Source organism: Oncorhynchus masou, chromosome 21 (assembly GCF_036934945.1).
Source record: "Oncorhynchus masou masou isolate Uvic2021 chromosome 21, UVic_Omas_1.1, whole genome shotgun sequence".
Lineage (NCBI taxonomy): Eukaryota > Metazoa > Chordata > Actinopteri > Salmoniformes > Salmonidae > Oncorhynchus > Oncorhynchus masou.
Genome location: NC_088232.1, coordinates 27,838,945 through 27,857,822, shown reverse-complemented (window position 1 = coordinate 27,857,822; position 18,878 = coordinate 27,838,945). Strand labels below are relative to the sequence as shown.

General features: G+C 41.6%; 1 protein-coding gene across 1 annotated transcript in view; it reads left to right on the top strand.

The window, feature by feature from the left end:
* The first annotated feature begins 8,927 nt into the window (after nt 1-8,927).
* LOC135507373 (potassium channel subfamily K member 10-like) overlaps nt 8,928-18,878 on the top strand; it is a 30,473-nt gene continuing 20,522 nt past the window's right edge. The window contains exons 1-2 of the mRNA XM_064926926.1: nt 8,928-8,985; nt 15,099-15,511. Of these exons, the coding sequence (XP_064782998.1) occupies nt 8,928-8,985; nt 15,099-15,511 (471 nt within the window). The remainder of the gene's footprint in view (nt 8,986-15,098; nt 15,512-18,878) is intronic.

Below are 18,878 nucleotides of genomic sequence, written 5' to 3'. Positions count from 1 at the left end.
CTTTGGACAGTCCACCACGATTGTCTTCTAGGTTGATTGTGATCCTCCTCAAGGGGCAGAGGGGTATTTTCACCAAGTAAAGACAACAGCCTTTTTCCCTGTCATAATCCTGCTCATCAAGGCCCTCTGTACCTTCATCAGCATCAGGTGAACTAATAGACAGACACAGAGTCAGTCCTCTCAGGAGGAGGGCTACCATGTAACGGTGTGGATACTGACAATGGAACAACATTCTCCAGCCCACCACTGTCCTTGTTACTAAACAATGCATAGGGAAAAAGGCAATTGTCCTCTTTGGTTTCTGATGGTGATCCTCTGTCTAGAGATTCCATAGCATACAGATGACTATGAAGAAGGTCAATCTCTGTCTCTTCACCAGTCTCAGGCTCTGCACCACAGGTAGATGTGTTCGCTGGACTTTACAAGTCATTGCGCAAAGTTTCCAGAAGATGGCGCATTTTGTCCTTAAAAATAACAAAACCAAACTTATTGAAAAAATGTCACTGTGTGACTGAGTAATTCTCTGACAGATCTCTAATTTCACGTACAGAATGTATCAGCTAGTTTGATTTCCTTTTTGCCATTTTGTATGTAGCATGAGTGTAAAAAAAACAACACAATAAGGCTGCCAGTGCAGATGCCCATGTAGAGTTGAGATACTCACCTCATCTAGTCAATGTTTGTTCTTGTCCACATGATGTTCAAACAACTGCTCTAAGACCCGTTGGAAGAAGAAGAAATTAGTATGAATACCTACACGTGGTAACAACACATTCATATTCACAAGGACACAGGGACCATTTAATCAACATCATTAATGCCCCTTTTTAAAGACCTATTACAGGTTTCATGAGGTGGGATTATTACGAGTAACATCACTTGTGATTTATAGCACAGCATCAATACCATATGAGGTGCTGTCGACAAGGTCTCTCATGTCCTGGGAAAAACAGTTAATATAAAAGTGGCATACACTATACAGTGCATTCGGAAAGTATTCAGACCCCTTCCTCTTTCCCACATTTTGTTACAGCCTTATTCTAAAATTGATTCAAGAAAAAAATTCCTCATCCATCTACACACAATATCCCATAATGACAAAGCAGAAACAGGTTGTTAGAAATGTTTAAAAAACAGAATTACCTTATTTGCATAAGTATTCAGACCCTTTGCTATGAGACTCGGAATTGAGAATGGGTGTATCCTGTTTGCAGATGTTTCTACAACTTCATTTGAGTCCACCTGTGGTAGATTCTATTGATTGGACATGATTTGGAAAGGCACACAACTGTCTATAGTCAGGTCCCACAGTTGGCATTGCATGCCATTGCACAGTGACAGGATGCCACCTTTCCAACAAGTCAGTTTGTAACATTTCTGCTCTGCTAGACTTGCCCCGGTCAACTGTAAGTGCTGTTATTTTGAAGTGGAAACATCTTGGAGCAACAATGTCTCAGCCCCGAAGTGGTAGCCCACACTGTGAAGTGGTAGGCCACACAAGCTCACAGAACGGGCCGCAGAGTGCTGAATTGAGCAGTGCGTAAAAATGCAACAGTTCAAAACTGCTTCTGGAAGTAACGTCACCACAAAAACTGTTCGTTCGGGAGCTTCATGAAATGGGTTTTCATGGCCGAGTAGCCGCACACAAGCCTAAGATCACCATGCGCAATGCCAAGCGTCGGCTGGAGTGGTGTAAAGCTCGCCGCTGTTGGACTCTGGAGCAGCGGATGCCAGGAGAACGCTACCTGCCCCAATGCATAGTGCCAACTGTAAAATTTGGTGGAGGAGGAATAATGGTTTGGGGCTCTTTTACATGGTTTGGACGAAGCCCCTTAGTTCCAGTGAAGGGAAATCTTAACGCTACAGCATATAATGACAGACTATTCTATTCTTCCAACTTTGTGGCAACGGTTTGGGGAAGGCCCTTTCCTGTTTCAGCATGACAATGCCCCCATGCACAAAGTAAAGTCCATAGAGAAATGGTTTGTAGAGATCGGTGTGGAAGAACTTAACTGGCCTGCACAGAGACCTGAACTAAACCCCATCGAACACATTTGGGAAGACTTGGAAAGCGGACTGCATGCCAGGCCTAATCGCCCCACAACATCAGTGACCAAACTCACTAATGCTCTTGTGGATGAATGGAAGCAAGTCACCGCAGCAATGTTCCAACATCTAGGGGAAAGCCCAGAAGAGAGGAGGCTGTTAATGCCCATGATTTTGGAATGTGATTTCTTTGACGAGCAGCTGTCCACATACTTTTGTTCATGTAGTGTACCTTTCAGAGTACAGGCACCTGGACAATATTTCATTTGTTACATTAGCAATACATTCAAGGTGCATTAATTATTTCTCCCTGTAGAGAAAATAATGGTAAGCCGGAATTGTTACTTTACAGGGGAACTATGTACTGTAGGTGAGACTGCTAGGAGCTGCTAGGGCTCTGAAGTGATCTTGAATTGATTATATCTAGCAGCCTATTTCACACTTTACCATCTTCTCCTATATTTATAAAACCTTTTAAAGCAGTAATTAAAAGTTTGGGAAAATCATTCTTACTCTGCAAAAAGCCCTCTTCATGATAGGAGATTTCATTATTTCTGGTGAAACCCTAGAAGACAACAATCAAGACAAAATACATACTTTTTCACAGAACGCACAGCATTAAAAACACAACAAATACAGTCTGAAACCAGTATAAACAGTACCTGTATGAGAAAATGAAGTGATCGCTGCTTCTGCTCCTGTTTCTCTTGCTTCGTTGTCCAAATGCTGACAGATTCATTGTATGGGACTCATCGTCTGTGTCCGAGCGCTCACGCTCTGTACCATGTCCATATAATAACAGAGTGAACAATTCATTCTGCTTTAATTAGTCTCCATGTGTTTAATTAAGCTTTCTAAACATTTACAAGTATAATTTGCTCAAAACATGTTCGTTGTTAATGAGTTTTGGCATTTTTCCCCCCTTATTTAGACCAGAGTTGTTTACTCTGCGTCTGAAATATTTGTGACTTCAATAATATTGACCTTGCAGCACAGCTAGTGTAATTCACCTCTCTCAATTTGAAATATTATTTTTATTGGATTCTGTTTCTTGCTACTCTCAGACAAACCAGGCTGTCAATATGATGGATGCTGCCTTAGTCATCTCCCCTTTACTATTACCTTATGGCACTGCGTACAGATCAATCACATTTGTCTCTATTCTAGTCAATCCTACTTCTTGTCTATCATATTCTTAGCATAACATACACCACTTCAACCTTCTAATTCTAATAGATGCTGATCTTGCGTTGTCTTTCATTTGTGGTAGTTGCTCTTGAATTATTTATTTTTTAATTTCCTCTATTCATACTACTTCATACTCTATTTAACAGCAACAAAACTCTATGAATTCTACCACACTTTTTTCAGAACTATATTGTATAATACTGCAATATGTTCCTCCAGGATTGAAGGGTTTAATCCAACCTCTGTGAATGTGAGCGGGCTGACTGAGGACTTCTCTCAGAGCTGGCATCTTTCCTCAACTGTTACCGCCATAATGAGTCATTGTCTGTGAATGTACACAAAGATGATTAACTAAATCAGGTCATATCGCCTATGTGCGATTTTTTTTCTTCTTGAATTTTGTGATCGATTTCAGGCCACTCTGGTAGGCCTACATTATGATCAAATAGCAACAGTAGCCTACTTGGCCACGGATAAAAACTTATAGCGGGCGTTCACAGTAAACGTGTGCTGGAAGTTACACACAATTTTTACAACTTTCAAGTTTGCGCTCAGCAGACCTGAAATTTGCTCAGTGCCAAACAAAATTATAGGGAACATTGGCCAGTACATCTCTGGAGCCGAGCTCCATGCAATCCAGGACCTCTATACCAGGCGGTGTCAGAGGAAGGCCCTAAAAATTGTTAAAGACTCCAGACACGCAAGTCATAGACTATTCTCTCTGCTACCGCACGGCAAGCAGTACCGACGCACCAAGTCTGGAACCAACAGGACACTAAACAGCTTCTACACCCGACCCATAAGACAGCTAAATAGTTAGTTAAATAGTTAACCAAATAGCTACCCGGACTATCTGCATTGACCCTGGTCCGGTTGAATTAATTGTGGTTGAATTAATTGTTTGTGTGTTCTGATTGGTTGCAGCAGTTATGACTCTGGAGAATGCACCTCCAATGGTTTCCTACAAGATGGTGGTGTTTTACTGCGTTTCCTGCCACAGGACAGAGAGGGAAAGACATGGCAGCGCTGCAATTGTCTCCAGACAGCTAGCAAGGTAATTCGTGAGAAGTGAAAATTGCATGTAACTGGTAATCACGGAATTATTGTAGCAGCCCTGTCGTACTGAGTATTTTGAGACTAAACCTTTAACCTTTAAACAACATGCCTGCTGTGGCAGTCCAAGCCCACCAGCATACATCCCTGATTTTAAAGGGTAGGTAGTATAAACGTAACCACTTGTAACATGGATTTGCATTAGTATACGCATCAAAAGTCCCAATACAAAGTTACACCTCACTTTTTGATTTTGGGGGTTATTACATAAAACATATCTGAATTCTGAAGAATGCCGAAGTCATGTCTGAAAATGTTTTTCCAGGTGTGATGTAATATGGAGGACCCTGCAAGCCAGTTTATTCACTACAATATAAACAGGCTGAGTTAGCTACCAAAGCAAGGGGGAGGAGTATTTCAACATGAGGCCAATGGTGACATTAAACCAGTTACAGAGTTTAATGGCTGTGTAGTTACTCCACAATACAAACCCAATTGACAGAGGGAAAAGAAGGAAGCCTGTACATAATTAAAAAAAAAAATCCAAAACATGCATCCTGTTTGCAACAAGGCACTAAAGTAATACTGCAAAAAAGTTGGCAAAGCAATTCACTTTTTGTTCTGAATACCGAAGTGTTATGTTTGGGGTAAGTCCAACACAACACATTACTGAGTACCATTCTCCATATTTTCAAGCATAGTCGTGCCTGCATCATGTTATGGGTATTCTGTAATAGTTACGGACTGGGGACTTTTTCAGGATAAAAAATAAACAGAATGGAGCTAATGTAACAGCTGTCCAGTGAAGACAAGTACGCTGGTCTCGGCACCAGTGTAACAGATGTAATCGTACTTAGTAACTTATTGCGTTGTGTTTTTAAAGAAAGGACTGTCAATCAAGCGATCCCAGTTGTTTGGTGTTTTTTCTGACAATAGACACAAGGAAGCACATTAGATATGCAGGACAACAGTATGTGGATGGCTGTAGATTCGTGATAAATCTGGAAATAACTATGAATTAGCAGGGAGCTAATGTGTCCATTACAATTAGAGCATGTTAGCTAACTCATCTCTTCCAGCAATAATTGTACAAAGCACATCCCAGAATGCCTCCAATATCTAACAGGTACCTTACAGATATATAGACACATCAGAACATGTACATAGTGAACTTTGTGTACACATTGTAAATATGAAAATAGAATACAGTATTTCAGTATGTGACCTACCGCTTGCATGTCAAAATCAGACTGGGAATAATGTACGCTTGCGATTTCCCCCTATCTGCAAGCATGACCAATGACATAACACCTTATTGACATCTGACTTGAACCAACCAATTAGAATACATAAACATAAAATACATATTTATGCAGTGTCAAGTGGAAAGATAACCAACCCTGTTACACTAAGCAGTCAAAATCCAAGAGGAAAACCTGGTTCAGTCTGCTCTTCACCAGACACTGGGAGAGTAATTCACCTTTCAGCAGGCTTACCAAGTAGGCTTACCAAGAAGACAGTGAATGTTCTTGAGTGGCTGAGTTACAGTTGACTTAAGTCTACTTGAAAATCGATGGCAAGACCTGAAAATTGTTGTCTAGCAATGATCAACAACCAATTTGACAGAGCTTGAAGAATTTAGAAAACATTTATGGGCAAATGTTGCCCAATCCATGTGTGGAAAGCTCTTAGAGACTTACCTAGAAAGACTCACAGCTGTAATCGCTGCCAGAAGTGCTTCCACAAAGTATTGACTCAGGGGTGTGAATACTTATGTAAATGAGATTTCTGTATTTAATTTTCAATAAATAAGCAAACATTTCTAAAAGCATATTTTATTTTGAATTCAGGCTGTAACACAACAAAATGTGGAATAAGTCAAGGGGTATTAATACTTTCTGAATGCACTGTAAGTACATGTTGATTTCAGAAAGCAATTATCCCATACCATTAACAGTATAGGCCTATACCAGTAGTCAATAGATGGGGTCATGCCAGACATGACATCACACACTTACAGTAAATGGTCTCGCTCAACAGCAACGGCCAATCAAAGATACGGTGATAAATACCCCTTCTCCAAACACAAAGAAAAAAATAAAATCTGATGAACACTATTTTGAGTACTCTTTGGTCAAAGGAACATGCTGTCAACAGCATATTGCTATTGCTGCCATGTTCCTTGTTTTGTTTAAGGGACCTTTTGACCCAGTACCGCCCATTATGAGCAAAGTATTATGATTTATTTTACAGCTGTGTGGTGAAGTACACAAGTGGGACAGATAACTCTCCCTCAAGGCTGAAGTGTTGGCAGTGTTGGGCAGCCCACTTACATCATAAACCAATGTTCTCTACTTTTACCAATTTGCTTGATATTTCCTCTCAGATTCCTGAGTAGTGATCATTTATGAGCCTCAAGCTTGAAACATCTCTCTTGAAGTGTTTAAAGGCAAAAACTCTTAATTTGTGCAACTCAATATTAGGAAGGTGATCTTAATGTTTTGTACTCTGTGTAGCTACTTGTGTAAAACATACATATTTAAATGTTCAGTACATGAACCATAGGGACAAGGGTCATGTCAGCTATACATTTGTATTAATGACAACTTTGTGTACAACATTCTATCCTCAATGTGTACATGTCATTGACATACGGTAGGCTATATGCAGGCAGAAACCCTCTTGTTAACCTCTTAAATGCAGATGTGTTAATTCTGAATAATGTCCTCTGACATGCCCTAGTAGTTGTTCACCTCTAATTTTGCAATGGGGTTTTGTACTGTGTATTTGAATATTGTTTTCTTACACATATTGTATTTCTACTACTGTACATTGCTTTTTAGTTTATACACACCACATTGTATGTATATACTGGATTCTTGACATAGCTCACTGTAATATATATACTGCTGTACATGTCATTCTTCCTTTATCTTGTGTAAATTCATCCTGTCTGTATACGTGTAGATTGCATTTGGATTACTGTTAGTGCTATTTGGGTTGTTAATATAATTCGTTATGACATTTCTTGATTTATTTTTATGTTTAAAAAAATATATATTTGTGCACTTGTTTGACGTTTTACTGCTTTGTTTGGGAGCTAGTAACATACGCTTTTCGCTGCACACGGTACAACATCTGCGAAACTGTGTGAGCGAACAACAAACTTTGATTTGATTTATTCACAAATCTATGTTCACAATATGATGACTACGATAGTATATCACCAACCAATGGCTTGCTTTCCTTGCAGACAGTTTTTACGCTTGGTATGCCAATTCTATTTCAGTTTAAAGTCAGACAGCTGTCTATCATAATAACTGGTTGAAGGTTCTTGGGGAAGCATTGTCTATAGCAACTACAGCCGCTCAGTGTTTCTGGAGGTGCACTTTTCTCATTGTGGAATACCATTGTAATGGTTTCTCTGGATAATTATACATTTGTTAAACAACAGTGAGATGTTCAATGAACTGTATCAAAATTAAATTATGATTTATCCATTTGTTTGTTTATTTTTTTTTTTTTTAAGTGTCCACTAGTGGTTGAATGATATGCAATTATACTACTCAAATGCATAATTCAACACATAATATGCAAATCATAGGACATTTTGATGTTATTAACATCAAGGCAAGGTGCTTCGTTCAGCAAGGCCGATCCACTGCAAAAATAACAATAATTTGATTTAATTTCAGTTTTTTGAAAACAAAATGTAGCCTACTGACTGAAAGCGCGTGTTGTATCTTAAATGCATTTCAAGCACCCATATAAAATAAGTGCTGTTTATCTAGAACCTCAAAATATCAGCGCAAGATTTAATGGCATCTTTTTAAGGGGCACAGTGACAGTATTGCAGAGATTACTGGTCTCGATGTAGGCTATTGATTTTGATACATTATGTATGATTTCTCCAACATCGGATGATGTAATGTTTTTTTTAGTTGTCTATGCTTGAATACATCATTTATGAATTTTACTCCCGCGCCATGTGCCTACACGCCGGTACCCAATCGTGATTGGAGTGGAGTGGGAATTAACTGAAAAAGGAGGATAGACGCTATCCCTCCCTGTCACAAAATAGTAAGTAAACCATTTAGACATTTATTAATTAGCATGTATATAATGAGACTACAGTATTAGTGGTAATATCATTAGTACTTTTAGAAAATCGTCCATTGATGGAGAGATGGACTACTATCCAAGAAACGTCGTTCTTCCTTTGTTGGGGTTACATCCACATCCTTGTGTGAAGTTCGTTGTTCTAAATGCGTTCGTTGTCCACTTCTGTTCGGAGCCTTCTTCAAGTGGTCTGGCGTGCGAAATGTCTTGTAGCCCATAGGGTGGTCCTGAGTGGTGCGACAGACAGTACACATACATAAACCTCATTACTATCAACCGCTGGGGTGCACCCACCCATGTCAAGCTGAGAAGGATAGGCAACATCTATGGCTTCAGACCCTGTCATTGCTCCAGACACATTTTCGCCTTACTTTTCCGGTATATTTTATCATGCCATTCGAAGCAACAATAATACATATTTGTGACAAGGGCGCTGGCACATTTGTTTTATTTTTCTACATTTTCTCAAGCGCTATTGAGCAGATCTATGGTCTTTGTGTTTATTGAGAAGAACAATAGCTATGAAATTTCCACTGGAAAACCCTAGAAAACAAGTCAATTTGGACCCGGAACAACAAGGTTAGTAAATGTACATTTTACTCTAAAAGTGGAGTTTGTGTAATGATAGCTTTGTGCAAGGATGTTCTATGTTGACTGAAGAACCTGGGTATACAGTTGTCTCAGCATCTTTACTGTGTGACTTGGACGAAATTAGTTACAATGTGAATATGTGCTATAGCTTTTCTTTCAAATAATTTATTTTGTGTTTATTTAATCTAAAATAGGAGCTTTAATGCCATTTACAATCATGCAATGTGCTTTTTATGACACCAGGCGGTTGGGAGTGGATCTCTTTCTTCTCCATCCCTTATGTGCTCAGCTGTGTGGTAGGCTACAGTGTGCTCTTCGTTAGGGATAGATAGAGGCGGGGATAGGACAGCTGCTGGGGAGATGTCGTTCAGGCCAATTGGGAATTACTGGGCAGAGACAGAGCCTTTCTACTTACATTCCGCATGCTATTATCTGATTCAGTATTTGAATGTGGTCCTCCACTCTTAATCTCCATACTGAACCCACACAGACAGACTCCTTTCATGTGATGTTTCCCCATCTACAGCTGCTAGGCTGGATAAATCAATATTCTGGCCTCCCACTGTGCCACTTGCCTGGCTTCCCAGACTCCTTGTTCCAGCCAAACGCTACGCCACGCCCACGGATGTTAGCTTCTTCTCCACAATGAGTCTGGATCATAGATTTATGATAGACATCGCATCATTGTATCTGTCCAAGTATGGCGTATATGAGAGCATGGGCAGCGCCATTGAGGCCATCTCCATTTTGAAGTAGTACATTTTCTTCTTCTACTACTTCAATGACTTTGCAACGAAACTGAAAGGGTGCACACTGCCACCTGTATATTGTGTTATTTGAACAGGTATAAAGTCAAGGTTGGTGATTTACTGCCACCTGCAGTTCTGGAATGTTTGCTCACGAGTATAATTAATTGGCCGATCCAAAGACAGTACAGTATGAAGATAGGCATAAACTGCTTCTCCAATAGAACTGCCCAATCATGCTTGTAGGCGATGCCATGGCAACGCTGGCTAGCTAAGCTCATGCGCAGAAACACAAATTGGGTCTAACAGTCGTCTCGTGCTGAACTGCACATGTACAGGCTATCAAATCAAAGGGAATTCTTCAATATAAAGTTGGTTTTGACAAAAATGAAAACTTGTCAATTTTTCACTTTTCCAAAGGTTGGAGTAATAACACATTCAACTACCATTATCCCAGAAAACCTAGACCCACTCCAATTTGGATACCGCCTCTACAGATCCACAGATGATTTCATCTCTAATGCATTCCACACTGCCCTTTCCCACCTGGACAAAAGGAACACCTATGTGAGAATGCTATTCATTGACTACAGCTGAGCGATCAACACCATAGTGCCCTCAAAGCTCATCACTAAGCTAAGGACCCTGGGACTAAACACCTCCCTCTGCAACTGGATCCTGGATATCCTGATGGGCCGCCCCCAGGTGGTAAGGGTAGGTAACACATCTGCCACGCTGATTCTCAACACAGGGGCCCCTCAGAGGTGCATGCGCAGTCCCCTCCAATACTCCCTGTTCACCCATGACTGCATGGCCACGCACAACTCCAACACCATCATTACGTTTGCAGACGACACAAAGGTGGTAGGCCTGATCACAGACAATGATGAGACAGCCTGCAGGGAGTAGGGAGGTCAGAGACCTGTTAGTGTGGTGCCAGGATAACAACCTCTCCCTCAACGTGATCAAGACAAAGGAGATGATTGTGGACTACAGAAAAAGGAGGACCGAGCACACCTCCATTCTCATCGATGGGGCTGTAGTGGAGCAGGTTGAGTTCCTTAGTGTCCACATCACTAACAAACTATCATGGTTCAAACACACCAAGACAGTCGTGAAGAGGGCACGACAACACCTATTCCCCCTCAGGAGACGGAAAAGATTTGGCATGGGTCCTCAGATCCTCAAAAAGTTATACAGCTGCACCATCAAGAGCATCCTGACTGGTTGCATCACTGCCTGGTATGGTAACTGCTCTGCCTCAGACCGCAAGGCACTACAGAGGGTAGTGCATACGGCCCAGTACATCACTGGGGCCAAGCTTCCTGCCATCCAGGACCTCTATACCAGGCGGTGTCAGAGGAAGGCCACAAAAATTGCCAAGGACTCCAGCCACCCTAGTCATAGACTGTTCTCTCTGCTACCGCACGGCAAGCGGTACCGTAGCGCCAAGTCTAGGTCAAAAAGGCTTCATAACAGCTTCTATCCCCAAGCCATAAGACTCTTTAAAAGTTAATCAAATGGCTACCCGGACTATTTGGATTGTCCCCACCCCCCAATTTTACGCTGCTGATACTCTCTGTTTATTATCCATGCAGTCACTTTACCTCTACCTTATTTGTTATATATATTTATTTTTTCTTAAAACTGCATTGTTGGTTATTAAGGGCGTGTAAGTAATCATTTCACTGTAACATTTCACTGTTGTATTCAGCACAGGTGATGAATACAATTTTATTTTAAAGGGATACTTCAGGATTTTGGCAATGAGGCCTTTTATCTACTCCCCCAAAATCAGATGAACTCATTGATACCATTTTTATGTCTCCGTATCCACTATTTAGGAAATTAGAGGTAGGTTTCATGATCCAATGCTAACTAATGATTGGAAGTCTGTGGGTATCTGCTAGCATGCAATCAGATACCCATAGACTCCCAGTTATTACGCTAACGCAGATTAGCAATGCGCTAGTGCAACTTCCTTCAAACAGCATGCAGACATAAAAATGGTATCCACGAGTTCATCTGACTCTGGGTAGGTAGATAAAAGGTATCATTGCCAAAATCCCGAAGTATCCCTTTAAGACATTGACTCAAACATATGTTGAGCAACTGGATGCATCTGGTTTTCAGGGGAAATGGAAGGAGAACCTGTGACACGACTTCCACTTTTGGGCATTAATAAAGCTACACTCTGTCATAACTCCTCCTCCACATTTACTGGATCGGTTCGTCAAGATCAGAAGTAATTAAATGCCGCTCAGGCGTTTCTTTTACACCTGCTATGTTAGGTTACGGAACGAATGCGTACACATTCGGGGATATCTGATTGGTCCAGAAACCGATGGGTTGGGCCAGAGCAAGAACACGTGGGTAAAGCACTGGTTTGAAAATTCGTCATTGGCTTTGATTTTCTGATGGTTTAGAGATAATCCAATTGCTGATAACTTTGTTTTGTATAATGCCTCTCGTCACCACAAACGACTTCAATGATGGCAGTATCAGACTAAAGTATGTAACGCATAGAGAATGATAGAGGCCTCTAGTGGCCAAAAGACCGATTTAGCATGGGCAACGCCATTGAGGGCTTCCACCATTTTAATGTAGTTAACTGGGTGCAACTTCCAACTTTATTGGCTGACCCCTCTTAATGACCCCGTTGGAGTCATGTCCAACTGGCTCATCAGGAGGGAGCAGCCAATCGTGAAGAAAAAAATGGACTACTTCAAAATGGAGTTTGTCTCAATGGAGATGCCCCCTGTACTCACAGATGTCATAATGGGAACTATATAGGGTTGCTCTACTATTCTTTGAGAAATCGACAGAGCTGCAGAATAATTGAGTTTGTGTAGTCAGGCTACTGTGCCCCAACAGTATACAAAAGTTTTAGGTGTCAGATTTAACACTTGCACTTTGTGTGGCTTGGCATAAGATATTTCTATTGTAAACATGGATAGGAGGTATGAAATGATCATATCATGATCTCCAATCATCATCATAATGGCCTGTGGATGGCATCATCATATCCAGGATTTACCAGCCAATACCAGCCAATCAATCAAGAAAAAAAATCATCTTTATCATCCATGCAGTTTAATTTTGCTTTTCTTTGAAGATCCTCCAGTGCATCACATCACACTTATTTTCGTCCTGTCAGCTTTGTATTCCTCTGGTAACGTCTGGATGAGAGACAGAGAGATCGGTGGAAGATGGGGAGGAGGAATGTATTGGATAAAAGCATTAGCCTACTCTCCTGCATAATCAAATCTTGTGAAACTATGGAACTCAACAGGAGGCGGGTTCAGTGCTTTGAATACTATTATATATTTTGTGAAAGCTGAACTTGGAGCATAATATTAATTTCAAAGCCACAGTATGTTTCAAATCTAGATCGCCATTACAACCATGAGTTATGCTAATAATGATGGAACCATTTGTGATTGGAATTGAATGGCTATTTTTAGACGGATGCAGATTTAGTGGTAGAGAAATAGCTCAACCCCTTTCATAAAGTACTCGTCCAAGTATGATAAACTGTAGTGCCCATTTATTCCATTCCACTCATTTATCACAAACGATGCAAACCAATTCATGGTTTTGTCAGAGGAGTCAAGATACTTGAATGGGTGGGCTGTAGAGTTGGATGTTCTATAATATCCATCAGCAGGCCCCTTTCTGTAGCTTGCAGGTCTAAAAATATTACACAAAATGTCTTCCTAAAAATAATCCCACCCACCCTAAGAAGTTAATTGTGAATTCCTTAATTGTGAAGTTACTCTTTTTGGGCCAGTTTCCCAAACTCCTAGTCTTGGACTAAAAAGGAAGCTCAATGGGGAATCTTCATCGAAAGTAGTTTTAAGTCCAGGTCCATACTTCATCTGTGTCTGGCAAACTGCCCTTATTGTCCTAAAAATAGCTTGAAAATGTTTTCCTAGGCACCGGTAATGTGGTAACTCAATGTGGCCACGTTGGTGTTGATGTTGGTGAATCTCCGGCTGTGTGTTCCCGTCCTGATGACAGTTTGTTTTGATCAATTTAAACTGTGATCCATGCCAAAGGATGGACTAACATGATTTCAATCCCTGTAAGTGAGTGAAACTTCCTTGATGTCCTTGAGTCTTCATGACAGGTTGTGTTGGTGTTCATACTAAAGGATGCTAGACAGTTGTTCCAGGAACATAGTATGTGGTAGTGTAGTAAATGTATAATACAGTAAAATACACAAAAAGTACAGTTTAAATAAAAAATACAATTCTTCACAAATTACGCATATTCTCCCAGATATGTATTAAATGAATACATTACATATAGTATGCAAAGTATGACATATCCTGCAAACAAGGCTTCTTGTTGCAATTACACAAACACATATTTAGTACAATAAGATATTTGCTTCTAGAATACTGACAGGGGCTTTTTAGATTGTGTCACTTTAAAAATAAATAAAAAATGGGCTAGCACGTTACACAGCCATATGGCCAGTCAATCTCTCAAATTAAACAAAGAAGCACCTCCCTATGAACAATGAGCTCTTTTTTAAAACAGAGTGTTAGGTATTGCATCATGGTGAAACCCAGCCAGGCCCCTCCCACTCTCCCTGGGGCTCAGTCAGAACAATCTCCCATAGGAGGAGATCTAAATATGGATGCCTTCTTGACAAAGTCCCCCACCTTGGGTGACCCCACCCCCCTCCCCATTCACATGCATTTATTGCACACCCCATTTGCAAAGCAATGACCCAGTGGCAGTTATCCCCCTCTCTTACTGGCAACGCTTGTCTATTAGAGAGATTGAATCCTGCTTTCGGAGAGGAAAGCGTATACATTTTTTAAGCACACTCTTGTCAATGTTCTTCGTGTCTCTGTGTGTCAACAACAACTTGTCCTTCCCTTGATATCAAAACACCCACCGCATAATGCCATTTAGATACGGCTGTGGAAATTAGAATTGAGGGTTGAATACAGAACAATTCTCACTGTGGTAACATTATTACATATCGCAATGGCCTGCTGGGATCTCAGAGAGAGAGAGAGAGATGAAACTCTATTCTACCCTAGGGTGGAATGGGGCATTAGTCCAGGGCTGCAGGCTGAGTACTACACTAATGTCTTCTATCATTAGTCTGCTCCGATAGATGAATACAGTTATCCCATCTGCCTCGCCATTAATGTCTAGAACGGCAGAGGACAATGCACCATACTTGAACTTTGACTGTTTTGGGGTATTATTCAGGGCAGGTAAGGTCAATGTCAACATTGTCAAAATGCCCTGTAATAACAAACTAAAATGCTATATTCCTAGAGGTTAATTAAAACAATAGTTTGCTAACACTTTAACTCTCTCTCCTCCTGTTAGTGGCAGTCCAAACCAACTTGGTCCCTCCCAAGAAGGTCCAGTCAGGGATGGTCCAATCCAGCCCTGTCCAGGCCAGTGTGGCGGCCATGCAGAACCCGATGGGCTGTGATCCCAAGGGGGCCAACGGCCACTGCCCCTTACCCCGGCTCTCCGTCTCCTCCCGTTCCGCCAGCGTGGTGGCCAGCATGGATACCACCGGTGACCTCTTGGCCCTCCACTCTGTGATGAAGTGGAAGACGGTGGTGGCGGTGTTTGTGGTGGTGGTGGCCTACTTGGTGGGTGGCGGCTTGGCCTTCCGGGCCCTGGAGCAGCCTTTCGAGAGCAACCAGAAGGACAGCATCACCCTGGAGAAAGCTTTGTTCCTGCAGAGGCACCGCTGTGTAATGCCTGCTGAACTGGAGGCACTCATCAAGGTGAGTGTTGGTGGTGGTGATGGTTCACTACATGTGGACACCTTCTTGTCAAACATCTCATTCCAAAGTTATGGGCATAAATATGGAGTTGGTCCCCCCTTTGCTGCTATAACAGCCTCCACTCTTCTAGGAAGGCTTTCCACTAGATGTTGGTACATTGCTGCGGGGACTTACATACATTCAGCCACAAGAGCATTATTGAGGTTGGACACTGATGTTGAATGATTAGACCTGGCTTGCAGTTTGCGTTCCGATTAAACCAAAGGTGTTTGATGGGTTTGAGGTCAGGGCTCTGTGCAGGCCAGTCAAGGTCTTCTCCACCGATCTCAACAAACCATTTCTGTATGGACCTCGCTTTGTGCACGGGGGCATTGCCATGCTGAAACAGGAAAGGGCCTTCCCCAAACTGTTGCCACAAAGTTAGAAGCACAGAAGCGTCTAGATTGTCATTGTATGCTGTAGGGTTAAGATTCCCCTTCACTGGAACTAAGGGGCCTAACCCGAACCATGAAAAACAGCCCCAGACCATTATTCCTTCTCCACCCAACTTTACACTTGGCATTATGCATTCGGGCAGGTAGCGTTCCCCTGGAATCTGCCAAACCCAGATTTGTCCGTCAGACTGCTAGATGGTGACGTGTGATTCATCCCTCCAGAGAACGCATTTCCACTGCTCCAGAGTCCAATGGTGGCGAGCTTTACACCACTCCAGCCAACGCTTGGCATTGTGCATTATGATCTTAGGCTTGTGTGCGGCTACTCGTCCATGGAAACCCATTTCATGAAGCTACCGACGAACAGTTATTGTGCGGATGTTGCTTCCAGAGGCAGTTTGGAACTCTGTAGTGAGTGTTGCAACCAAGGACAGACCATTTTTACGCCCCACGCGCTTCAGCACTCGGCAGTCCCATTCTTTGAGCTTTTGTGGCCTAACACTTCGCGGTTGAGCCGTTGTTGCTCCTAGACGTTTCCACTATAATAGCACTTTCATTTGACCGGGGCAGCTCTAGCAGGGCAGAAATTTGACAAAGACTTGTTGGAAAGGTGGCATCCTATGACAGTGCCACTTTCAATGTCCCTGAGATCCTCAGTATGGGCCATTCTTCTGACAATGTCTGTCTATGGAGATTGCATGGCCGTGTGCTCAATTTTATACACCTGTCAGTAACGAGTGAGATTGAAATAGCCAAATCCACATACCTTTGGCCATGTAGTGTATGTGCGTGCGTGTGTGGCTGACCTTCATAAGGGATCAGTGGGATGTTGAATAGTGATGGTTATAGTGAATTAATCATTTATGTGATCTGGCAGATAATGGGATCTGTTTATGATAGATGATCATGGGATCCTCATAGAATTCTTAGGGTCAACATGTGCTTACAATAAGTATTGGTCTGTTCATATGAACACTAATCTTTTCAAATTATATTCTATGTTCTGGAGCAATTATGTTATAGTGAATGGACTTCGGTATTGTCATATCTACAAAGTTCTGGGTGTGCAGCTTTAGTGCAAAGGTACATATATGTATGATGAGTTACATAGATGCCCAGCTAGAGAAATGTAAAATAGGGTTGTTTGTATCCATATTACATTTGCAATCCTGCTTTAGTAGCTCATTATATTTCCTCCAGCTGTCCATGAGTCATGAGATATGAGTTAGGAACTAGCTAGCTAGTCAGGATTGTTATCGGTAGCTAGCTTAGCCAGCTAACTTTCTTAGCTAACTAGCTTGGAAATGAAACAACTCCCTGATGAACAATAACGTTTGACACCTGGCTAGCTAACATTAGCTAGCAACAACTCTTACCCCTAAACTCCTGCTTGCTTCACACAAAGTAGCTAGCTAGCTTGATAAAATATGTTTATTAATATCTGGTACTTCATTCAGCTGACTAACATTAGCTAGCTAGTAAATAATTGAAAGGACAGCAAACATTTGATGTTCTGACACTACACTAATGTTAGACCTACTGTGTAAATTGTTCCCTTACCTCAGTTCTTTTGAAGTCTTTCATAATAAACAAAGTTAAGTCTTGTTGTTGAAATCACAGCTAATATTGCGGGGAGGCTTGACATTTTTTTTGAAAGACTGTGCTAAAAGAATTATGTTAGGACAGTGAGTGGATGTCTAGCTAACTGACACTGAAATTCATTATATTCCTGCCCCAACGTGAGTAGTACTAGCCAGTTGGTCGGGTGTATACTGACGTGACGCTATGAGGATTATCACTAGTTACCACAGCTACAAATGGCTAAACCCTGCCTTTTTCTACAAGTTTTCTTAAAATATGACTTTAAACAACCTTAATCACACAGCTAACCTTATGTCTAAATCTAACCTTAAATTGAGACTAAAAAGCAGAACATGTTCAAGAAATGTTTACAATATTGTTAATTTTTACTTTGTGGCTGTGGCAACTAGTGACAACCCTTTGCAAGCGCGAGTGTCATGCAGTTTACACACCCGAAAATGTCATTATGTTAATGCCCAATAATGAGTATATGATCCCAGAAATCCTTGTTAATGTGTAATCGAGAATGTACGGTCCCGGAAATACTTATTTTCATGCAGTGCATGGGAACACACCCTGCTGACTACCCCCTGGTCGGCTGTGTGTTCTGTCACGAACCGGCTCGTAGCCCTTAACAAAAAGGGAGACAACGCAGAGATCAAGGGATTACAAAAATATATTTTATACCTATATACAATGAATGATGATGTGTGTAGTCAGTAATGTAAGTGAATGGTTTTGTGTATAGATGATGATAATGAGGGGTGCTTAGAGGTGCCAAAACAAAGGTATTTATCCCCGGGGACACACCGAGCCCAGATGTGTCCCGTTTAGCTGACGACCCGGCCGGCGCTGCCCACCGACATCCTATTAAGGAAAACAAGATCACAGAGAAAGAATTCGGCAGACTGATTGCATCCACCCACAAGTTGAATGACAAATCCACGAGAGCAGCAGCCAGCCAGCACCGGAGTTGAGGTAAGCAACCTCTTTGCATCCCCAAAAGCCTGTTGACAGAGGAGACCAGAGGAGACCACCTTAGCTTTCAGCAAGTCTGTCATCAGAGTGATTACGGTAGAGAAGTTCCTACAGAAATTACAGTAATAACCAATCATTCCCAAGAAACCCATCAGTTCCTTTTTAGTAGTTGGCGGTGGGAAAGCATCAATAGCCACCACTTTAGCCCGAACAGGATGCACTTCACCCTGCCCAACCACCTTACCAAGGTACGTCACAGTCGCCTGAGCCAACAAACATTCATCCAGATTGATAGTGAGGCAACCAGCAGCCAGGCGGTTGAACAAGGCTTGAATAAGAGACAGATGCTCCTCCCAGGTATCTGCATAAACCAC